Raw genomic sequence first — 24,237 nt, 5'->3', positions numbered from 1 at the left:
GAAAACACTTACTTATGATAGTGCATGCCTTTCACCTTTTCTGTGCCCCGTTCCTTTTCAGTGGAGTCCATTGCTCATTACCCTTCCTCAATAATGATGTACTTTGGTTTCAAGGCACCTATTCTAGCCTTATTGCCAGGAAGTTATATTGGCTTATGGTGTGATGTAAAGCAGATTAATGTGCCTGACTAGAAAATAGGATTTCAGAACTTATGTCATGGAAGATAAAGAAACAGTCCTGCTAAACATCATAGGGAAAAACCTGAACTTGTAATTGCAGCTGACGAGTAAAACACCTTGTTCTCGTGGCTCAGTGGCTATGCAAGTGTATGCATTGCCATAGGCCAAAGTTATAAAGCTGATCTTGGAATTTGCTTGCTAAGCAATAGAGCTCAAGCATAGCATGAAATATGTATCTTTGTGGGTAAACAGGCCATCCACTTTACATGTAACCTCTTTGCTAGGACTCAATAATTCACCTGCTATGTCCACCTTGAAAGCAGGTTGTCTAACATCTTGGCTGGCTTTCATGGACAGAGGTATATTAAACACCCTTTACAGCAAAGCACCCATCTTGAGCCTACTTCTAATCTAATTAGAACTTGTAGAATGAGAAGCCAAAAAAACTAGAACTACTGGAAGATGCATGACATTTTAAGCTTATTCAGAAGCTAATGGCTATAAAGACCAGAACTATAAAATAAGATTTTCACACAATCTTAACTAAACATCAAAACTACCTGATAGAAAATTGAATCTAGTCTTCCTTTACCCACAAGTGAAAACAGTGATTAGGAAAAATCAGCTGTACAGGCTTTTCTTGAACAGCACAATGACTACTTCATTGTTTTGAAGCAGGAAATTATTATTGGCACTTAAATGGCAATGTGATCTATAAAGGGTGAAATTTGGAGATACCGCATTGATACCTGGGTAGTCACTAATTTTGGTATATCCTAAGTTATACCTATTTCTTTTAGCATCAAAAAGGTGAAAAGCAGGATTACCAAGACTATAATGCTGCCTTCACCTCTTAACATTCATGTCTGTTCATAGGCAGCAGCGAGTGACTAAGTCTCCAGCACCAGGCCACAGAGGGAATGCATCTTCTCCAGCTCCTACTGCATCCATCACTAGCATGGTCAGTACTTGCATCAATGTTAATGTCTCCTTAATATGGAGAGGAAGAGGGTTAACTTTAAAGCAGCATACTAATTGCCATTCTTGAAATACCTTGTAAGTAACTTATGGTAGGATTAATGCAGTTTGAGAATAACTACTTGTGGCTCAGATGAGTTCATCTCTATTGGCACATCGGATGACCATATACAATATGGTCATCCAAGCATTAGTCGTTCTTCTTCCTTAACCTCATTTGGATTACCTCTTATATTTGGAACAATGTCCTCAGCCTCTCATATTGATTTTAATATGAAAATTCAGGCCTTCATGTTAATCCTTAAAATTTAGGTTTTCATGACTAGTGATTTTATGTGTCTTAATGTTTTGAGTTCCCAACGTGGGACACCGTGCGTGTGTGGTTTTTTTGTCCCATCCTGTTCTCTCCCTCCCCCCCCACCCCAAAAAAATACTAAGCACTTGCGCTCTATCACATAGGTGGTGGGCAAACTACAGTCCACGTCCAGTCCATGGGACCATCCTGCCTGGCCCTTGAGCTCCTGGCCGAGGAGACTAGCTCCCAGCCCCCCCACTGTACCTCCTCCCCCACAGCTTCAGCTCACCAAGCTGCCAGCCCTTTGGGCGGCATGGCTGCAAGCTGCCAGCCCTCTGGGCGGCACTTGGATAGAGGGTGAGGGGGCAGTTAAGGGCAGGAGGGTCCTGGGAGGGGGTGGGGTTGGGGAGGGGGCAGAGACCAGGCTGTCTGGGGAGGCACAGCCTCCCCAACCTGGCCCTCCATACAGTTTTGGAACCCCAGTGTGGCCCTCAGAGCAGGAGTGGGCAAACTTTTTGGCCTATCAGATCATGAGTTAAGAATCTAGAATCTTCACTACCCTTGAATTTGGGCCTTTACTAGAAACATTAAATGGCAATTAATTCAACTGAAATTATGTAGGACTTAAATCTATGAAAGTAGTTTTGTCATCAGTTAATCCACAATTGAACAAAAATAAAGTTTTTGACATTTGAGTTAAGTAAAATATGCACTACAGTACAGAAAAGTCCCCTCTTGATATAAGGACAATAGTTCCCTAGCTGGTCTGCAGAGCACTTGCTGGTGGCCCATAGCAAGAAGTCTGGCCACCACATTCTGGTTCTTTCAAGCTGCTGCATCAAACAGCTAAAAATACACCTACCTAATAACTGGTTCCATGTAAGCAATTCTTATAGTTGCCACAAAGATGTGTAATTTCGGGAGGTGAAGTGGCTTTCGTGAGAATCTAAGGGCCTGTCTACCCTGGGAGTTAATCACTGAAGGTGGATTAGAGCTAAACCAGAATAAGGCCCTCTTGTCACCATATGGAGTTATTCAGGAATAGCTACTGTGCTTTAAATTCATACCCTCTCTTAATCTGAATTGCCTGTCAAGTGCAGACAAATCCTTAAGTATACACAATGAGAACCCTTGTTCTAAATCTCTGGGCTCTTCTAGTACAAAGTAAACTCATGCACTTCTGCAAACTTTGGGTAAAATCTTGGGGTTGGGGGCTCAACCACATTAGGCATGACAAGAATGTTGCCTTTAAGTGTGGAATGTTTTATTTGAAGGGAAAATACTGATTAGTGGGACACGTGACCTTATGCAGGGTTGCAAAAAAATCTGCATTTGCACACTAACAGATATAATGTCTAATACAGTAACTCCTCACTTAACATTGTAGTTATGTTCCTGAAAAATGCAACTTTAAGCGAAACTATGTTAAGCGAATCCAATTTCCCCATAAGAATTAACCCCCCCCCATTTACATTAAGTTCCAGGGAAACTGTTTTCACCAGACAAACTCTCTCATTTATATATTCACTCCAACTTAATACTGTACACAGCAATGATTGTGAAGCTTGGTTGAGGTGGTGACGTAAGAGGGTTGGATATTTCCCAGGGAATGCCTTACTGCTAAATGAACTAGCATTGGCTGAGCCCTCAAGGGTTAACGCCTTGTTCTTAATGTAGCCTCACAATCTACAAGGCAGCACAAATGAAGGGAGGGGAGACAACATGGCAGACAGGCCCACACCCTGTGTGTGGGGGAGAGATGCACATTGCCCCTTTAAGTATGCTGACAGCATTCTAAGTACATTGCCTTTAAAAAGATCAGGAAGTTGAGATAGAGCTTGCTGGCTGCAGCTGCTATCTGTCCTGTCCCCACCCTGCCCTATATGGAGAAGGGGTAAGCGACTGGGGGGGCAGGAGTAGGGGGAGGGGATACCCTGACATTAGCCCCCCTTCTACCCTCCCCTGCACAGCAAGCAGGAGGCTCCCAGGAGCAGCACATGGCAGTGCAGGGAGGGAGAGCTCAACTGCCAGCAATTGGGCAGCTGCAGCACAGGGAACTTAAAGGAGCTGATAAGGGGGCTACCAGTCTACCCTGGTTCCAAGCCCCCACCAGCTTGCTCCAACAGGCTGCTCTTCCTGCAAGCAGTGGACAAAGCTGCCAAATGACATTATAAGGGAGCATTGTGCAACTTTAAATGAGCATGTTCCCTAACTGATCAGCAACAAAACATGAACTGGGATGACTTTAAGTGAGAAGTTACTGTACCTTATACTAACTGTTCTGGGTATCATTTGCTCACTATCAGTTACTCTTTTCACAGCTTTCTCCTTCCTTCACGCCTACCTCAGTGATTCGTAAGATGTATGAAAGCAAAGAAAAAAATAAGGAGGAGACAGTTTCTGGGAAAATAAAAGCCAGTGATAGTAAAGATGAAGGTCAAAGGACACACGAAGGTACTGTAATGGCTTTGTTCTTGAAGGCAGATTCACAATTCACAACGGTTTTGATTCTAGCCTTGTGTATTCCTGCTCCTTAAATTAGTCTGGTCTCTAAAATAGTGTTAAAACATTCCCAACCTCCAGGACAGTGTGTTTATGAAGATGTACTTCAAACTTCCTGTACCTCTTACTAGGAACCTAACTGACCTCTCCCTGAGCAAAATGCCACCACTGTGGGCTTTGATAAACTCACTTTTCCTGAAGGTCAGGTCCTCTTGGATACAGTTGCACAGTGGTGTCTAAAAGGATGACCTGAAAATCTAAATGCTGATGATGGCTTAGACTTGCAAACAGGGTTTTTTGGCTTCTAACCTATTAGAAAAGGGTAGGTTGGTAGGAATTGTGTATTTTCCCATGTTAGACACACTTCCATCTCTTCCTTATTTGAGAAGAGTTCTTGGGGATCAGGTGCAATCTAGAACTCTTGAGACTGCCCTTAAATGACTTGCTCTGCCAGCTGAGATTTTATTCAGCAGATACTTGTCACCTTGCTTAAAGGATGTCCCAAGCAGAAGTTAAGAAGAAATGCTCAAAATAGTAACTGGTTGACCCAATAAAAATAGCATGGTAGAAGGGTAAACTGGAACTGAGAAATTGATATTGTGAAGATTCTGCAACTGCTTCTGACCAGTCACAAATGAAATAATGGCCCTTTTCTCTACTCCCTTTGACAGTCACTTCAGCTGACTAAATATAGCCTGGTAAAAGATGGCTTTCTAACTCCCACAGTGATCCAGTAGCAGTTTGTTTGTTTGATACCTCAGCTGCACCTTGTAGGATTTTTGTATTGTAGAACCAGCTTCAAATGCAATGGAAGATTGCAGGGGTGAAAGGGGTTATAATGGCATCAAGAGCCAGACAAGATTTCTTTTAAGATGAATACCTGGGTAAAACATCTATCCCTCACATTGCATTTTAGAATTTAATGTGGCTAGATGTAAATAGCCTTACAGCACCTCTTACTCAGATGTTTCTGCCTCACATGGTTAGATTCCATCCACTGATTAACTTTGTAACTTGACTACAAAATTGAGCTGGGGTCTGGGGTAATTGTTAAGCCAGTAACCTTAAAACTGGCATGAGTATACACTGATGGAGGACTGGGCTTAGAGGTTGCTGCAATGGAGGAGCCTCTGTAGGAGAGGAGAGACCCCTTAAGATCTGAAAAGCTGCAGCTTTGTTCTCTCCACCTTCACTAAACATTAGTGGACATGGCATCCTCAGTTGACTCTGCCCTTGGTTACCTGGATATTTCCTCCTGTGTAACTACTTCTATTCCTCAACACACTTGTTGATCCTTCTTCATTTCTACTTCCTAACAGTTAAATTTTTATGGAAGTTGGCTTACTAGATGAGAAGCTTGTCTTGCCTGTAAATTTTTCATCTTTGGGAAAACTGATAATCCTGTGCATTCTTTTTTTCCCCCCCTCTAACTCTAGAAATATTCTGTGTGGCTGTGGGTGCCTCAGTCTCCAAGGGGCTAAGGACTGAGTGCTAAAAGTAAGGACTGCCTCCAATTTGCATGTGATTAATTCCAGTAGTTAAGACTGGTTGTGTCTCCCCAAGAATACAAACTTACTGGCAAAACAATTATCACTTAGTCAAACCTAGCTGTATTTCTAAATTATAACCTGTCCAACTGGATTTCCAGGCATGCTCCTCTATCAGTAAAGACTGCATCCAATCCTGGAGCTACAAGGGCATTGTTGGTAGGCTCATGTAGCTAATCTGAACCTGGGTTTGAAGGACATCACTGTACTGAGCTAGGTTTTCAGACCTAGCTTGTCAGTGTTTCAGTGTGAATTTAATAAAGCTGAGACACTAACAGTGGATTTTTTTAACTCAAATACTGACTTCTCATTGCTTCCTCAACTTTCCTCTGACTTCTGAAGGAATCCAGGACAGATGGGGCAAGTGGTAGGAAGACACCTGACTAAATTCAGACTCTTGTATATCTTCCAGACTTGAAATTGATAGTCTAGCAAATACCATACCTAGCTTTAAGACATTTCTGCCTTTTGTACATTGCACAACTAGAAATCAGATTTTAAGTCCTATTTTAATTTGACTACAGATAACTTACTATCAGCTAGCTTGGTGGAGAATGCAGATCAAGATCCTTCACCTGCTATAGGTACCAAACTAGCTGCATTGCAACGCTCTGCATGTTCTACACCGCTTTCTCAGCCAAACCGTTGCACCAAAGAACAAGACTACAGGCCTAAATCAACTGGCAGGAAGACTCCTACAACAGCCTCCCCTGTACCAGGGTCTCCCTTCCTTCGTCCTGTTCACCAGGTACCCCTTGTTCCCCATGTACCAATTGTACGACCTACTCATCAACTGCATCCAGGATTGGTCCAGAGGATGCTGGCACAGGGGATGCATCCACAACATCTTCCTCTGCTGCAAGCAGGTAATCCTTTTACTTGTACCACTTAACTGCAAGGGTGAAACTTCAAAATAAACTGCTTCTTAGCCTCAAAGAAGCACAGACACCCTTACATAATGCAAGACTAAGACGTGTGGTGATAGCTACAAATAGGCTATTTTCCCTATACAACAAACACCTTTCATAAGACAGACAGTATTCTCTCAAACCAATTACTAAACAAGTGGTCCTTGTAAATCTCCTTGTTTTATATTTCTAACATTTTAATAAAGCAATGAGCCTCTCCAACCTTGTCTACTCAATAGGTATGATTCCTCCAGGGATGGACTTGTCTCACATACAGGGAATATCTACTCCCATCCTCGGCCAGCCTTTTTATCCATTACCAACAGCTGGCCATCACCTCTTAAACCCACGCTCTGGGACACCTCTGCAGCTGGCAATGATGCAACAGCAACTACAGCGATCAGGTAGGTTAAACAAGAGAATCAAAGATAATTATGGCCTTCTAGATCTGCACCCTAGGAACTCCTTTGTACTGTCCCATGTTCAATTAATGAACTTAGCTAACTGAAGGCACCTGGTATCTGTATGCTACAGTTAAAACTTTCAAAGTAGGAAACTGTCATCCACAAGAACTAGGCTTCAGGGGAGAATCTAAATTCCCTAGATAGCTTGGAATGTCTGAACCTTCCTTTCCACTTAACTGTAGCATGACTACCCTCTCCCTGGATCATGGGGGTGACGTTTTTTGGCCTTTCCTTCAGCTGCTGGAGTGGGTTTTTCACCTCCTAGTGCTTCTGCCATCTACTCAGGCTGAGCAGCTGCCTCTCTTCTACCTTTTTTTTTCCCTTATTTGGGGGGCCTTGGATAACCTACAACTCTTTACTCCTTTAATCTTTGAGATTGACACTCGTGCTGATGGTCTTTCAGCTGAGATCTGGATGTGGTTCCCTCTAGTCGTCAATGTACTAATTTGCAGTTGCTGTTACTGCACAGTGGCATCAGTATGATCAACATGCAGTTATTGGGCTAGGAAAATACTGAAATCCATAGTAGCTCACATTTGCCCTGTCCAGTTTCCATATTAGCTGTTCATTCACAATTCCTCTTAGGACCAAAAAAGGGGTTTCCTGGCCTTAACTCTACTTCTTTTTTCTCCCCCCGCCCCCCTTTCTCCTACCTCTAATAGTTCTCCACTCTCCAGCCTCTGGAGCACAGGGATCTGCTGTTGGTGTGCAAACCACGCCTCAGAATGTGCCATCCCGGACTGGACTGCCTCATGTACACTCACAGCTTGACCATCACACCAGCCAGAGAAGTGGTTCTCCTATTGGCCTCGCAAAATGGTTTGGTTCAGATGTTTTGCAACAGCCCCTCCCTTCCATGCCATCCAAAGTCATCAGTGTAGATGAACTGGAATATCGGCAGTGAGCAGTGACCTCAAGGAGGCTGGGTAGCTGTTTCTTTAGACTGGAAAAAGAGTCCTGATAGTATACATTGTGCTTCACCTGTTTGTTTTGGGGCTTTTATTTTTAGCACTCTGTGCAGAACTTCTTTTCAAGAGACTAAAGCACATGGCACCTGTCCTGGTCTCCATGTCTGGGTCAAGACTGAAGGATCCATATGGCTTGAACCATGAAGCCTGAAGACATTTAGATGCAATACAAAGCCAGTTTAATCCTGGAAATGTCTATTTTTTTTGTTTTTGTAAAATATGTGAATGAAGTGTGGATATCCTCTGGTGTAGAGGGAGCAGCTAAGGGTTCCTCCTGCAGAAAATTAAATGTATAGACCCTTGTGTACAAACTTGTGTATAAACAATCTTTTGTATATATACCTAGGATAGCTTTTTTGAACCTATACAGCTGTACATAAGAGTAGCTGATAAGTTGAGCTTTAGTTGTGCCTATGGTTTGGATCGCTCCATTGTACATGTGGGACTTTTGTTTAAGAAGATTAAAGTTGCAAATGCCAAGTGTGTGAGTGAACAAGATAAAGCTGATTTCTCTTCTTGCTGTTTCTCTCATGTCTCCCTCTCAGCACATTTCTCCTTGTCTTATGTAATGTGCAGATTCAGTGTAGCTAAAGTTGAAGTAAAAAAGCCCACAACTTGATCCTTGTACAACAAATGTCTGATTCCTTGTGGTTTTTCCATCAAAGGCAGGAATAGTTCAGTTTCTTGAAACTGCTTCAAAGAGGAGACATGGTGCAGTGAGCCAAAAGGGTCAGTCCTTTAGTCTGCAGCCCAAGACTTTGCACACTGCTCCATATTCAGTCAAGGTAAATGCATACTGTATTGGTTGTCATAGTGCTCACAGCAGGGTTGGCTCTGGTCCTCTTGTTAGCTGCACTATTTTAATTTGGATCTTCCAAAGTTAAAGGTCAACAAATTGAGCCTTTAACTTTCTTCAGTGTCTTAGAACCCTTAATTCTTTACATAACCATAGCTACAGTAACTTGTTCTATGCTAATCTCCAGTTCTATTTGTAGAGGGGAGTCCCAGCACCATGTCCCATCTAGCATGCATCCATTGATGCAGTTACTGTGAAATCTGGATGGTTTTTTCTTCTGTTTTGAGGGGTGAGGGTATTTGGAGCCTATTGTGTATTTGTTTTTAAAAATGGGTTTTTTAAAGCCTGTGCTTCATTTTTCTGAATTAGTGTGTGTACTCCCATCTTTCTACTGCATGATTCCTGCATTCACTTTCTCACTTGGAGTCTAGTACTGTTGCCTTACCTGCTTATCAGACATTTCACCTTTTTTTTTTTTTTTAAAAGGTGAAAGCAAACTCCAAGTTCTCACCAGGATTTGCTCTTTTCTGAATGCAAAACCAGCAGCAGAAAATCACTTGACTATTCTATAAACTGCCAGCAAGCTGCAGGAGGTTTCAGATAAGTAGAGACTTTTGTGCAGAAAGAGCAGGTGGGCACCTTTAATGTGGAATCCATTGGGATCACAAATATTTAGTATAAACTCTCACTGGTTATTACTCATACTCAACAAGGTCAATGATGTAAAACACAATCACAGCTCATCTTTGTAAAACTTTTCATAAATTTTTAACTTCCCAATAGCATTCTGTAAATAAAAGTCAATTCTACCAGCTTTCTGCCTCAACTGCTCTTAAACAGAACTATCCCTTCAGATGACAGCTGCCCTGTTGCTGTGACTTGCTTCTTGCCACGTTATTCCATGGGTATTAAGCAAAAATACTCACTTTTTAGAAAATAACTCTGTAGGTAATAGCTGTAAACCAGAGCCCTAACTTAAGACTTCCAAATGCAGTAACTAGTTCCTTTGTCATGTATTTCTGACTGCCTTGTGGTTACACTGTAAATGTAAGTTCTGTGAAAATATCTCATAACAGGATTATTTATTCTGGTCTAAATAATCCACTGGTACAGGGACATATAAAAGTGGGCCTACTTCAAGCTATGACTAGCTTCCAGAAGTCAAGTATCTGGAAGCTTTCCTTGGTCAACTAGCTCAAGCAAAAAAAAGCCACCTAGGTTAGTCTTTCCAGCTGCCAAGGCTGTACTAGCAGATGCTTACTGTTAATATTTTTCCAAACCTCAACTATTGCAAATTATCTATAGTATGAGAAGCTAGCTGGAGCTATTGGCTCTGGGGCACAGGGCCCCTAGCAGTTGCCCTGATGGCTACTGCCTAATGCTAGCCCTGGCTTTTATATGCAGAAAGAGTTGTGGCACAGGTGGGGTGTGGAGTTTTTATAGTGTGGGGGGCTCAAAGGAAGAGGTTGAGAACCCCTGCTATAGAACACAGAAGGCTACTGATTCCTGCAAAGCACCTTAATCTTTGACTTATTAAATGGTTGAACTGGTGCTGTAGTACAGGGTAGTTTCACCAGGCCACCACCTACTTTTTTGGGGGGAAGAGAAAAGGAGAGAATTTAAAAAAAAAAACCACCCGTCACTACTATGCTGTATTGCAAGCCTTAGCCTAGTGATAAAGTATAAGGACAGGACTGTAGGCTGCCAAAATCTGAAGAACCAATTCCTTCACTTGCTCCAGGTCTTCAGTGGCATTTCAGCAGCAGGTCCTTCACTTGCTCTGGGTCTCTGGCAGCACTGAGGGATGTGCTGCTGAAGACCTGGCCAGACAGGACCATCCTGCAGGCTGGAGTGTGCCTAAACCTTTAACAACCAGTTCTAAACCAGCTTCAAAATTTAACTGGTTCATGCAGTCCAGCTCATGACTGACTGTAGATACTACAACCCTTCTCTAGAGCAGTACAGTAAATACAGCTCATTTGTACAAGATAAAAGCTATCAAACTCCCTTTCTGTGCACTTTCAATGAGGCTTTAGTGTTGGAGCAGAGGGGGGGTGGTCACTTACTGTAAACAACCTAAATGCAACAGTACACTTAGCTGGAGATAGGGACAAGACTATTTACTAACATTCTATGTAATGCAGCTCTAGGCTGAATATGGAAGAGACTAGTAGTCTCATGAATTGCATGTGGCATGCTACCAGTCCTTATCTCAGCCAGGAAGAGAAGGTACTGTAATGTCCTTCCATGCTATAGGCCTTTATGCAGAGGGAACCTTGTATAATTCATTGGCAAATTACTAGTGAAAGTGGTTATCCTAAATGACTTTCTAGCTGGCTGTTACTGAAGGGATTCTACTACCTTCACTGCAACCATTAGCATACTTTTAGGTATAAAAGTAAGACAGGCTAAAGCTTCCACCAGCATTCATTATCTCTTGATTATCAAGCCAACATACAAATAACATCTCTCAACTCTTGTATCTCTTGGCTAGTTTTATAGCCAAGGAGCACTCACCACTGATCATTCTTTAACCAGATTAAGTTTGTTTGGCATTAGGTAAATTCCAGCATGCTTTTACTTCTAGAAAGGTAGCAGTAACAGGCAGTGTAGACCACATGAATATTTTACTTCTACATTGCAAAACTCAGAGTTATACTTCTGAGAAGGAAAAAACTCCTATGACCTTATTGCCTTAGAGGACAGACAGAAGTATTCCATAACCTAAAATTTTTTTTACTCTAAACATTTAATCTTAATAGCAATTTGTAGATCACCCTAGAGAAACTAGCAAGGCTTTACCACTTAAAAGGGAAATTGACTTTCAGAAGACTCTCCTGTAATATCAAGTAGCAGAACTTTGGAGAAACACTACAGGAATATCCCTGTAATCCAAAATTATCCATTCAATGCTAAACAAAGGGCATCCTGTTATTACCCAAGCAGAACTTAAGTTACCACAAAAGAGCACCAAGAAAGGTAAATTCTTAAGTAGACAAAGTGAAATGTAGAACAATGGCCCTACCAAGCAGCATAATTAAATATTTAATGAGATGACAGTAACATCCCTCAGTCTTCTGTATCATTGAGCAACTGCCAGATATGAGGAATCAGCTGCAGAGCTACAAGGCATAAACCCTTAAATATTTAAACAAACACCTTTTGTGAAGGCTGGTAGAACCAGGCCTTCCTATTCTAAAAGTAGGGCTCATATGAGTTCTGCATTGGTAAAGAATAATTAGTTTCACTCTTGTATGAATTCCCTTCTTCCTGCTAAAAAGCATACAACTTTCAAAGCTGGCAAGGCTTTATTTTAATCCTTTTACCCTTGTGAAGCATGCAAGTACCCAACACATTAGTTTCACACCATGTCCCCAAAAGAGAAACATCTCAGATCTTTATCAGGATTGTGACACTGCCTGACAGTAATCAAACATCCTTCTAGCCTTGGCAGTCTATCACTATAAAGGAAGCAACTGTCAACATAATCTTCCCCCTCCACTTAACTGCTCAACAGCACTCAAAGCTGAGCATAAGGGAAGAAAGTCACACTGACAAAGTCAGCCCCCATGGCAAGTTAGCAGGAACAATTTTATTTCTTCACAATCTGAATGACATCCTCATCCTCAAGTGTGTGATCTTTGCCAACTTTCTGCGGATTGTGTTTAACAGACGAACCCCAGACCAGTGCACTGAAGGGAAGAGAGAAAAAAAATTAACTTACGAGGCATGGCAGTGCCACATAACACCCTGCTTACTGTGACAGGCAGGTGCTATTCTGTATATACAGAAGGTAGCTTTATAAAAAAGATATCATTTGAGCAGGTACTCGTATATGGGCAAAAGGTCTTTGTCTCAACTCCAACTGAAGAGCAGAAGCAGCCACAGCTATTATTAAGCAAGCAAAGCAAAACAGTCCCTTGTACAGATAGGTAAAGTACCAATCATGCTGTGGATTAGTTATTTTCAGGCTTTTAAACATATATAGTCCCAGGAGAGCATTTTGCAAGTAAGCCAGAGACAGAATAGCAAAGAAACATTAAATCTAACCATAGAATCATAGTGTTAGAAGCAGTGTTCCCTCTAATTTTTCCCACACATGTGCAGAATGAATTATGTGCACCAATATGGAGGTGGTGTGTGACATCACCTTCATATTGGTGCACATAAAATTCATGTGGTGGGGATGGGGTCAAAGGAGTTTGGGGGTGTACTCAGGACTGGGGCAGGAGGATCGGGGTGGGGGGGAGGCGAGTGCTCCAGGAGTACAGCAGGGGGAAGAGAGAACTCTGCCCAGCAGCACCTTGGCTGTGGGGGAGAGGCACCTCTCCCTGCCACAGCAGCTCCAGAGTTGGGGCTGCAGGATAGGCGCCTCCCCGCCATACACAGCTGGTCCAGGGCTGAGTTGGGGCTGGGGAAGGATCACTCCCATAGGCATCAACTCTGTGGGTGCTCCAGCCCTGGAGCACCCACAGAAAAAAAAAATTCGCAGGTGCTGCTCAGCAACAGCACCCACTGGCAGCCAAGCTCCTTCCGTCCTGTCCCCACTGATCAACTCCTCCCCCTCCCTCCCACCAACCCATAATGAACAGCTGTTTTGTGGCATGTTGGGAGAGGGGAGAAGAGGGGGGGTGCAACAATGGGGCATGTTTGGGAGAGGAAGCAGGGAAGATGCAGGGCGGGGCCTGGAGTGGAGGGGGGGGGAATCAAGCACCCCCCAGCTAGAGGGGAAGTTGGCGCCTATGGGCACCCCTCCCCTGGCAGGTTCCAGCTGGGTGGGTTCCCTGAGCACCTGCATGGCACTAAACAGGCTGCTGCACAGCTTACAGGGAACTTCGGTTAGAAGTGACCACAAGGGTCATGTAGTCTAACCACTGCCGATAGTAACGGAAGACAAATAGAATTCTATTCCAGTCAGGCTGGAAAGTCAAGTCCTGCAGTTTCCTCAAGTTATAAATATACTGGGGGGAAATAAGTTAAAAAAAACTTGGCCCAGTATATACCATTGGAAAGAGAATGCGGGGGGGGGGGGGTTACTGCATTTCTGGCATATGGTAACAGTCTTTTGCAGACAGTACTTACTACTTAAATTCTTTAATAAGATTTTTGTGAATCTTCATACAAAAATCCTCCACTGTGGTTCTGGAGTCAGGAAGTACCACAGGAGAAGTGTAGTCTGGTAACTGTCCTTTAGGTTTGGTGTAGCTGCAATACAGAGTGACCAATCAGCCAATAACAAGCACTACCTCCCTTCCCCCCACTCCCAATCTTCCTTTTAACACATCAGGGTCTTGTTTCCACACCACCCTAAATCACATCTTGAACAATTATTCTTGAGACTGTAGTGGGAGTCCTGATTTTTTGTAAGTTATCCTTTCACAGCATCTCTTTCATCCTCCTACTAGGAAGTAAGGCAACACAGATCCCAAAGCCGAGGAAACAGCTCTTGTCTGTTATCCCTATTGTACAGCAGACAAACTGCATGGCTTCTGATTTACTGATCAAATAAAACAGATTTTTGATGACAACATTCTGTACCTGCTTGCAAGAAGCCATTATATCTAGAATGGATGAATGAGGACTCCCAGCTAATCCAGCAGCCATGAGAACTCACATTCGCACCAGCCTCAGGTAGTCCCAAATTCTCTCCAACAGATCATCAAAATTCCAGCGGTGGTGAGCAGAGATTGGTACACAATGTGGCACTTTGTAAATGATATCCAGTTCTTCAATGGATATCTGGTCAATTTTATTCAGCACATAAATACATGGGATATAAACTCTGCAAAGAGAAGGAAACAGTGGTATGAGGATGTCAGCAACACCCAAAATTACTTCCTTCTACTCTCATAAGAAAAACCATCTGAGAGTGGGTATGAAACAAGGACTAGTGAAACTGCAACCAGTATCTTGGCTTGTATTGGAAATAGACTTTGTAGAATAGCTTTTTTGAAATTTAAATGTAGGCATGCTACCCAGCAGGATTTCCATGCCCTGACACAGTACCTGTTTCCTTCAACAACGTCGATTAAGTCATCAGCAGTGGCATCGCTGCGCAGTGTGACATCAGCATTATGAATTTTATACTCTGCTAAGATGCTCTTCACTGTTTCAGCATCTAGCTCGCTCTGAGGGCACTGTACGCATAGACACAAGTTAGACAGGGAATGGAGGAGTTTACATTCCGTCAGCTATTACAATTACTGATGCCAGCACCTAGCACAAACTGCCTACTAACCAGAAATAATTAATATATTGCACATCACTGGAGCGGATGCTTTTGGCATAGATGGGTTCTGGCCAGTGGAGAGGAACCTCAATTCACGGTAGTATCTTACTGATCCCACTTGTCCCACTAATGGCTGTAATAAGATGTTTTCAGAAGCAGCACTTCCATTCACTTAGTTACAAGTACTGCCTCCAAAAGGTCATTGCTGCAAGAACAGGCACCCGAGATGCAGAAGAAAGACCCTTTCCTAATCACAGAACCAGTGCCTCCAGATTCTCCATTCATGGCAAAAGCATCTTCCTAGAATCAAGCAGCTTTCTGAATCCCTCATCGTAACAGCCTGTTGCAATTTCCATACTTACAGTAGCTGTGAGGTTGATGCCACCTTTATCTTTCTTCTTATAACCAATGTTGGGGGGCTTGCTGTTCAGCCGTATTCCAAAGCCCTCCAGTTCATTCTCGATTATCTTTTTGTGTCCCAGTGGTTTCAGTACATCCAGAACAATCAGAATTAGGTTACAGGTTCGAGCAACTGAGGATCAGAAAATAAAGTTCCTCAAAAGGGTAAACAAACACACCCTTTCAAATACCAGTAGAACAAACAAACAAACAAAAATCCATCAAAGTTGGTGACAAGATGAGATTCCATCAGTGGGCTGAACCCTACCTAGGTTGGTAGCAACTACAATTTAGTTACCCTCTGAACTTTGTTCAGAGGTCTACAAGAGCTGAATTTCTAGTCTCAGTCTATTTTCTGGTGTTTACGTCACATAAAAATGTCAACTTTATAGTTCAGAGATTTTAAGGTCAAAAGGGACCATTAAATCATCTAGTCTGAACTTAAACCTACCTAGTTAATACCCTGAATAGCACACTGAAAGGCCAATGATTGAATGGCCCTGGAGAATTAATTATCTTTTTACCTCTAGAAGCAATAATTGAAGTCAGCTGGGGAAGCAATGTGGGGAACACTTACTCCCACTATCCTAGCTGTACTTCCAGTTTAACAGAGGACTTCAATCTTCAGTGCCACTACACTGGCACGTTGGGTGAGCAATAAGTTATTTCATGGCTGAATTTAAGACGAAGACGAGGCATGATGAAGTCAGTGAAACCCATGAGAACCAATAAGGAATAAGTCATGTCACATTTTTAAAGCATCACTATAATTTTCTTGGCCTATAATCTATTTGGTTTTTCGTTACCAGTCTTTTAAGTGTTGGTCAAATAATGTCACCTAATGCAGATGTTTGATTCTTTAGTTCAGAGTCTAAGTGGCTGAAATAACCCTGATGTCTATGTTTTGATACCACAATAATAGGCATAGGAAACAAGTGAGAGAGAAATTAAAAACAGCCTTGTTTAATGTGAAATTGTGTCGGACTCTGAAGCATTAGTGCACTTCAGGGCAGAAGCCATGACGACACAAAACATCTCAGCACTAGGAAAAGCCCAACCTTCAGGCAATCTAGCCATGCAAGTGGAAAATAGCTACGCCTCCACTGTCTACAAATTAAATAACTCACTTCATCATAAAAAGAAACCAATGCTTCCACGGCATTAGAAATACTGACAGCACATATCAGGGGTTCCAGGGCCCAGAAAGCCATCTCAGACCCATACAACAACCACTCTGAAACCTGGCCTTTCCACCAGCATGAAAGATAATGGATAAATTGGCGACTGACTGCTTCCTCCAGCCCTGCAACACTCACCTGCAATGACCTGCCGGCCTCTTCCTTTCCCATCTTTAGCTCCCTCAATAATTCCTGGGAGATCAAGAAGCTGTGTGTTTACAAGAGAGGAAGGAAATCCATTATGTACAGAATGCCTCTCTTCCCACAAAGGAAGAAGACCTCATCCCATTTCTAATATTAACTGAATCTATTGGCAATCTGAGTAAACAATAATAGACAATTATTTCCCCTTTGAATACTACACATAGCTTTCATAGATTCCAAGGCCAAAAGGAACTATTGAGATCACCTAGTCTGACCTCCTGTGTAACATAGGCCCCATAATAATCCCTAGAGCATAGTTTTTAGAAAAAACATCCAGTCTTGATTTAAAAATTGTCAGTGATGGAGAATCCACCACAACCCTTGGTAAACTGTTCCAATGGTTAATTACTTTCACTGTTAAAAATTTACACCTTATTTCCAGTCTGAATTTGTCTAGCTTCAACTTCCAGCCACTGGATCATGTTATGTCTTTCTCTGATAGAATGAAGAGCCCATTATCAAAAATCTGTTCCCCAAGTAGATACTCGGGCATAGTAATCAAGTCACCCCTTAACCCTCTCTTTGCTAAACTAAATAGATTGAGCTCCTTATGTCTATCACTACGTGGAATGTTTTTTAATCCTTTATTCATTCTTGTAGCTCTTCTCTGAACTCTCTACAATTTATCAACATCTTTGCTGAATTGTGGACACCAGAAATGGATGCAATGTTGCAGCAGCAGTCACACCAGTGCCAAACACAGAAGTAAAAGAACCTCTATACGCCTACTTGAGATTTCCCATTTGTCCATCCAAAGATCACATTAGCCCTTTGGGCCACAGCGTCACACTGGGAGCTCATATTCAGCTGATTATCCACCACAATACCCGAAACTTTAATTCCCTTTCTGTACTAGTGGAATGAAACATGGTGATTTGTGTTATACGAAATAAGGAAGAACTCCCCTGCTGTAGGACTTTCCCACTGAAGCACAGTGAGAAGTACTGACAACTGCTTCAAGTTAAAACTCAAAAAAAGGTTTTTAGACGTGTCTTCTCAAAACATTCCCAACATACTACTTTACCTCTAACTTATTAACAGCAGACTAGATAGTTCAGCTACAGCCAGAGCCAAGCTATACACCCCTCCTTCTTGTGAGCAAAATGTTCTCACCTGTATCTTTGCTCCTTTGTATCTAATGACTCCAGGCACAGTAGTTAGTGTGGTGAACTCATATGCTGCCACTTCAGAATACACACCAGCAAGGTTACTCAGCAGAGTAGATTTCCCCACTGAGGGGAAACCCACAAACCCAATTCGAGCATCACCAGTCTTTGCAACATCAAAACCTACAACATAATAAAAAAAATTAACAAGAAAGTTCAAAGGTCCTCTGATGTTGGAGAGGAGGCCCATTAGTATGACATAGACTTTCCAAGGGAAGGAAGTGTAGTCCATGTAGCTTTACTATGGAGGCACAATCTACCTACTCAGGTGAATATGGAGTATCAATTCTGAGAGATGTACCCAACATGGACTACACTTTCACATTTAAAAATGAGGGCTACTGCAATGTGCTCCATTAATTGCCAATCTCAGGTCTCTGCTAATGCAGCCGTTTCACTACATCCTAAATAAATCTACATACCAAATACCTAGAGATTAAAGCAATTTCTGTCTGACGCTCTGTATCTAACAAAGAAAAAAAACCTCAGCTGGTTCCTCGCTGTAGGTGCCACCACTATTCTGAGACTATCGGGGACACGCTTTGCGGCAGCGCCACAGTCCAATTTTAGTAGCTCGCTGGAGCGGATCCAGTGAGTCTGCCCACCAGCACCGCGGAGCGCCCTCCCAGCGGCCGTGCAGAAATACCCTAGGAGCAAGTTAGGGCATCCAAAAGTCAACAGACGCCCCTTTGGTTCAGCTACCGCCACACACTGCCCCCGGAAACGGGAAGTGACACCTCTGGAGCGGCGCTCCCGAGGGGCGACCCACCTTCTCCGGGGCCGCCGCCGCCGCCTCCTTTCGGAGTGATGAGCTCCCGCCGCAGCTTGGCCAGGCGAGCCTTCAGCAGCCCCAAGTGGTGAGCCGTTGCCTTGTTCTTCTGCGTCCGGGCCATCTGCAGAAAGTCACAGCGCGACGCTACTGACCCACCGGGGAGGCAGCCGGCGGGAGGCCAGGGCCCGGCACCTTCTGCCCGCGGAGCCCCCCGCACCCTCCAGCCGCCCGAGTAGGCCGGAGAACCCAGGAGCCCTGATCCCCCATCAGCAGCCTGCGGGGCCGTCACCCCGGCGCGGAGCCTGGCCCCCCGCAGGGAGCGCCACGGCCTCCCGGGGCCGGGAACGGGCAGCAGCCGGGGGCAGCGCCCAGCACCGGGAGACCCGCAGCTGGCCTAGCCAGCAGCCTCCGGCCGCTCCCCGGGGAGCTGGCAGATCGGCCCTCCCCGTCAGCGGGTGCCCGGCCCTCCCGGGGGGGGGGGGAGGGGAGGTACCTCAGCCTCTATCTCCGCGATCTTGGCCAATGTCCCGCTCATGTTGGCGACGATCCCCGCCCGCTCGGCGACCAGCCACCCCGGCCCCGCTCCTCAGCCCCAGCACTGCGCAGGCGCACAGCTTCGCGGGAGCCTGGCAGCACTCGCGAGATTCCACCGAGTTCCCACAGCAAGCCAAAGGAGCCGGCCACCGCCTGAACATAGCCCCGCCCACTTACGAGCCAAAGCCACGCCCAAAGTCCTACCCACACTCCGGCAGATAACTCCGCCTCTCCCCAAAGCCACCGCCTCCAGAGGAGAGCCCCGCCCGCACACGAAACTGCGCCCTAGCCCCTCCCCCTCATAAAACCGCCTCTCCAACCCGAGGAGGACGAGCCTCAAAGTCACAGAGCTAGTGGGTTTGCGGCCTGAGCGCCCCCTAGGCGTCAGCACCGCCCTCTGCGCCACGCAGCCTCCCTAGGCCTCACCTAAGCCTCAAGGCGTGGGATGTGGGTAGCCTGGCACGCTGCGCTGTCTGCAGTGTGGTTAGAGTGCGCCACCCTAGAGATGCCCTGGCACAACATTGGAGGGAAGCTGCCCCACCGCCTGCTCCCATCCTTGGCTCAGTCTCCAACCTCCTACTAGGTGCTTTTGCTTGGCAACCTGTACGGGGAGGGGGGAATGGAAACACGCCAGTCAAAGAGCAGCTCTAGTTGCTTCAGAGACATTAAGAGAAAATAAAATATCTTCAAGGGTTTCCTCTTTCCTACCAACTAGGCATGGCTGGAGAGAGGCTGGGGAATCATGATTGCCCATTGCAAGGCAGCAGATGTGCTACAGAGATTGAACCAGGGATTTCCCAGTGTAACTAAAAGCATAGGCCACTACAGCTTGAGCTAAAACTCTAGCTAAGGAGAATGTAACAACTCATGTCCTCTGCAGATTACAGGCCCAGTGGGTTACACAACCTTCAATCAGTAGTCAGGTGCCAGAAAATTACGAGTCTGTGGGAAAACATACTCCTATTTCTATTATGGCTGTTGTTTGTATTACCATAGCACCTAGGGACCCCACTCTTAGTTCTTCCTTCAGCTGCAATTCCAAGGTAATAAAACTATGACAATTTCTATGAGGAAGATTTCAGGGTTGGATGAGAGAGTTTTTAAATGTCTCACTGAAGCACACAGCAAAATCTTTCTTCATAAAAAAATAACGGTTTTAAAACTACAAAAGGAAGACATCTCCCTCCACATGAGTGACATGGTGGATCTGTAAATCTTATCAGTTAACAAAAAGGTGGACTGTGATGAGCAGTGCAGGCTCTCTGGGCCCTTAAAAAAGGCCTTCTTGGCTGCATAACCCTCCCCAGTTTCCCAAAGAAAGCAAAGCAAATGTTGCATGGAGAAAGGGAGCTTAGACCCTGAGGAATCCCCTTCAGAGCTCAAGGTAAGAGGGCAGGGCAGCTGTAGCTAATATGTATATAAAACAGATCAGGTTGGGTAAATAGTGGCTTCTTGGTCCTATTGGGATCCAGGAAGTGGGCGGGTAGAAGCCCGCCCACTGCTAAACGACCTCTCCCTAGCCTAAGGGGAGGATCCACAGGACCTGGAAGCCAAATGATTCTGGGGGACAACTAATGAAGGAAAAGTTACTATCCGTTAAAGGTGAAGCTCTTAACTATAGATACTTGTTTGGTTTATTGTGTATTGAAAATTTAGTTTCTTAAGCAGTCCAAGGAACTGAGGGCTTTACGAAGAGCAGTTACACTAGCTCTTAAAATAAATTTAAAGTACTACCTAAAAGTGGATTCCCACCCACCTCTTACCTAATAAGTATGTTCTGTGGCTCTTGTGGAGAGGTCTGTGGGTCTCTGATATACCACAAGGATTTAGTGCTGCACAAAAACACAGTCCAAACCTTTGGGTGTCTCCCCACAGCTCTGATCACATGATACTTCCTGTCCTGTTTTTTTTTAAAAAAAAAAAGTCAATAACCATCCTGAAAACATAATTACTAAGACTAACATAACAACCAACCCTCAGGACCAAATAATTCCTAGTTCTATTACTGGTGTAAAACATACATGCGTAGGTGCTTGTCCAGTTGGTTCTAAATTGAAGGGCACATATTGTATCTGGCTAAAAACTCACCCTTTTGTAGGTTTCGGTTTAATTAACAAAAATACTAACAATAGCTCTGTTTAAGCTTGTTCCTCAGGCTTAGTTGCTCCGAGGGTTCCTACCTCAAAACTGCTTAGCCTAGACCCTCAGAAAGTAACTCATCTCTCTTATGTCCAGGAGAAATAAGGAGCTACCTGCCTCTGAGCTGGCAGAACCCTCCTAAGCCTTTCCCAACAGGATCAACATCTCCAACAGTAACAGAGCATGGTGTTTCAGGCAAGCACCACCAGCCTGCAACATAACCTTTTACAGTGCAACAAGGCTTATTCAAAGCAGACTAATAATGGGTTACACACGGAGTAATATTCTTTCTCTTTAGTGTGATGCCGGCCTACCAGGAAATACATTTGAATAATTAAATCCAAAGAAGATATTGGAAGACTGACATGGAAATGGACAGGTGTAAGAATGGCAGTTGGGACATCTCGGAAAGTGACTGTTTAAGAAGTAAATAGTTGGGGATTGGGTAGTTGGGAATGGACATATGGAGGCACAGTTGGTATTAGGCCCTTGAGCGCGTTGGTTAGAACTGGCGAACTGGAACAGAGCAGTCAAAAATTCAGAGGATGCTACTAGAGCACAGAGACAACATAAGGGGGCCCTTGAAAAGGTGAGAGACTGGGAACAGGCAGGGTGGAATGTTAACAGAAAGCTGGATATCGTGTCAGGAGCACAATGTTAGGGATGTGAGGAAAGAAAAAGGGAAGAAGAAACCAATAGAACCTGGGAGAAAATTAGGAGAGAAAGGGTCAGAAAGACACTGAAAAATCCACCTGAAAGTCTGACTGAGCCCCATATTATCTCCCTGCACTGAGGGGCCATGGAGGATGTGAGTTGCTGCTTTACCTGCCTCTCGTCTTCCTTTTTTTTTTTTTTTTTTTTTTAATAGAAAAACAAAACTTTTAGCTGAGAAAGTTCTGTTCCCTAAGGCAGTTAGTTCTGATGAATGTAAATGGGTTCAGGGTGATATCCCCACTACACAGGTAATTATGTAACACGATCAACCTCTCAACTCGCCCAGTGCCTAAACATGGGACACAATTAGGGATGAAGACCCAAAATGGGAGACAAAAAATAAACAAGTATCTTTAAGAGTAGTAGAAATTGGACTGTAGTGAATAAGTTGTGAAAAGTAGTGAATAAATTGGTCCCAGGAGACGAGAGAGACAAGATGAGAGATAACTTTTACTGGACCAGCTTCAGTTGGTGTAAGGGAAAGCTTTCGAGCTCCACCAAGTTCTTCTTCAGATATAGAGAAGGTAACCAGAGGTCAAAACTAAATACAAGGTGGGACAGATTGAACCTCTTATGCTTAACAATGTCTCTTCCACACACAGAAGTTGGTCCAATAAAAGATATTACCTCACCCACCTTGTCTCTCTCATTGTGTAAAATCTCAACTTCTCTAATCAAACTTTATCAATAATATAAGATAATGAAAGCAAGGTATCACAAGATGGTGTAGGTGGGGAGCAAATTTGTATCTGAAATAACAGATGCTCCTCTGTCAAACAGTTGAGAGGTATTACATGGTGTGGTTTCAGTCATGACTGCTAGAATAAGGAACTGCAAGGCATAAAACCACATATTGAGGTACACAACCACAGCCCATTAGGGTCATGAAAGATTAAGGGGGTGTTGTGGAAAAAAATCAGAGTGGAAGTTAGATGATCTATTTTCTATTCTCAGCTCTACCATTCACTCACTCTACCATTAACACTCTGTGTGATTTTTGGTCAAGTCACTTCCCCTATCTGTGCCTCAGTTTCACTTGCTGTACAACAAAGATAATGCTTACTTGCCCTGCAGCAGTATTGAGCTTAATTCATTAATGCCTGTATGGCACTTTAGATCCTCAGATGTAAGATATTCAGATACCACAGCAATGAGTAGGATAACACCGATAGGTGATATGTATTATATGCACACAAGTTTTACCAAATCTCCGATTATAAACAACCTTATTCTTAATGGGCCAGAGCCCAAGGTCCTTACTCAGGTAAAACTTTTATAGAAGCCAATTGACATTTTTGAGTAAATTAAGTAAGGATCTTAGGATTTTGGGTAACTGGTGTAAAATGCAATGATGATTGTATGATTATAAAATTAATAATCCTGTAAAAGTCTGTAGTCTCTGCCTTATTTATAGTCATATGTAAAACTTATTTTTAAAGGAGCATTTTGTGTTAACTAATTTCTTCAGTTATATGACTGTTCTCTATAACTGCAAAGGCAAACCCTTAATGAAAAAGTAGTTTATTCACAGTACTGAAAAATACTCCCTTTACCTCAAGGACCACTCTGGAAGCTCACAATGGAGTGTTACAGGGTTCTGTAGTGAACCCAACCATTTAGGTAAGTCTTGAGGCACAAGGCCAAAAGTTGTCTGCCTGCTCAGCCCCATAAGAAATGAATGTGTGCCACTGTAGTTACACACTCTGTCATGTCTCTTATTGAGTTTAATCCTTCATGCCAATTACACTCCGTTAATTATTGATACATTTTCCTACTCAGAAGAGCAGATAATCTTCATGTCTTGACTAGTTAATCTGTAAATGTCAGACATTAAGCACTGTTGCCTACTTAAATTACTATCTAACACATTTTATGAAATGGAGAAGATCTATCTAGAGGCAGCTTGGCTGCCCAGGAATGCCCAATTCTTGGTGTGTTCAGCAGTTAGACACTGGATTAGGAGTCAGAACACCTAGATTATATTCTAGGGTGACCAGGTGTCCGGTTTTTGACTGGAACACCCAGTCGAAAAGGGATGCCAGTGACTCCAGACAGCACCACTGACCAGGCTGTTGACTGTCCAGTTGGTGGCACCGTGCAACGGAGCTGGCAGGCTCTCTGATAGCCTCCGCACCGTGCGGCTCCCAGGAAGCAGCCAGCATGTCCCCTCTATGGATCCTACACGTAGGGGCAGCCAGTGGGCTCCACATGCTGCCCCCGCCCCAAGCACCGCCCTCACAGCTCCTATTGGCCGGGAACTGCAG

General features: G+C 43.8%; 2 protein-coding genes across 4 annotated transcripts in view; one reads left to right on the top strand and one right to left on the bottom strand.

The window, feature by feature from the left end:
* EIF4ENIF1 (eukaryotic translation initiation factor 4E nuclear import factor 1) overlaps nucleotides 1-9,410 on the top strand; it is a 36,197-nt gene extending 26,787 nt beyond the window's left edge. The window contains exons 14-18 of one of the 3 annotated variants that reach the window (XM_074973088.1): nucleotides 1,057-1,141; nucleotides 3,775-3,907; nucleotides 6,027-6,368; nucleotides 6,650-6,814; nucleotides 7,537-9,410. In XM_074973088.1, coding sequence (XP_074829189.1) covers nucleotides 1,057-1,141; nucleotides 3,775-3,907; nucleotides 6,027-6,368; nucleotides 6,650-6,814; nucleotides 7,537-7,778 — 967 coding nt within the window. In that variant the 3' untranslated portion in view covers nucleotides 7,779-9,410. The remainder of the gene's footprint in view (nucleotides 1-1,056; nucleotides 1,142-3,774; nucleotides 3,908-6,026; nucleotides 6,369-6,649; nucleotides 6,815-7,536) is intronic. The other 2 variants (XM_074973086.1, XM_074973087.1) reach the window with 2 other exon arrangements.
* A 622-nt stretch (nucleotides 9,411-10,032) lies between these two features.
* DRG1 (developmentally regulated GTP binding protein 1) lies at nucleotides 10,033-19,232 on the bottom strand. Its single transcript, XM_074973089.1, has 9 exons — nucleotides 19,080-19,232; nucleotides 18,584-18,707; nucleotides 17,762-17,937; nucleotides 16,583-16,652; nucleotides 15,230-15,399; nucleotides 14,645-14,775; nucleotides 14,253-14,420; nucleotides 13,721-13,843; nucleotides 10,033-12,330 (listed from the first exon to the last, which is right to left on the bottom strand). The coding sequence occupies exons 1-9, from the start codon at nucleotides 19,119-19,121 to the stop codon at nucleotides 12,231-12,233; spliced, it is 1,104 nt and encodes a 367-aa protein (XP_074829190.1). The 5' UTR covers nucleotides 19,122-19,232; the 3' UTR covers nucleotides 10,033-12,230.
* Nucleotides 19,233-24,237: the final 5,005 nt, after the last annotated feature.

This window comes from Natator depressus, chromosome 15, assembly GCF_965152275.1.
Source record: "Natator depressus isolate rNatDep1 chromosome 15, rNatDep2.hap1, whole genome shotgun sequence".
NCBI classification, from domain to species: Eukaryota; Metazoa; Chordata; order Testudines; family Cheloniidae; genus Natator; species Natator depressus.
This window is presented reverse-complemented; position numbering and strand designations above follow the sequence as displayed.

What these genes read in the sequence shown, in the direction of transcription:
- DRG1 (XM_074973089.1), bottom strand. Translation starts at nt 19,121, where the DNA reads ATGAGCGGGACATTGGCCAAGATCGCGGAGATAGAGGCTGAG. An exon ending in GACGTTGTTGAAGGAAACAG is followed by an intron (nt 14,421 to 14,644) that starts GTACTGTGTCAG and finishes TTCTCTTTGCAG; the next exon opens with AGTTTATATCCCATGTATTT. An exon ending in CTTATTAAAGAATTTAAGTA is followed by an intron (nt 12,331 to 13,720) that starts GTAAGTACTGTC and finishes TCTTCCCTTCAG; the next exon opens with TGCACTGGTCTGGGGTTCGT.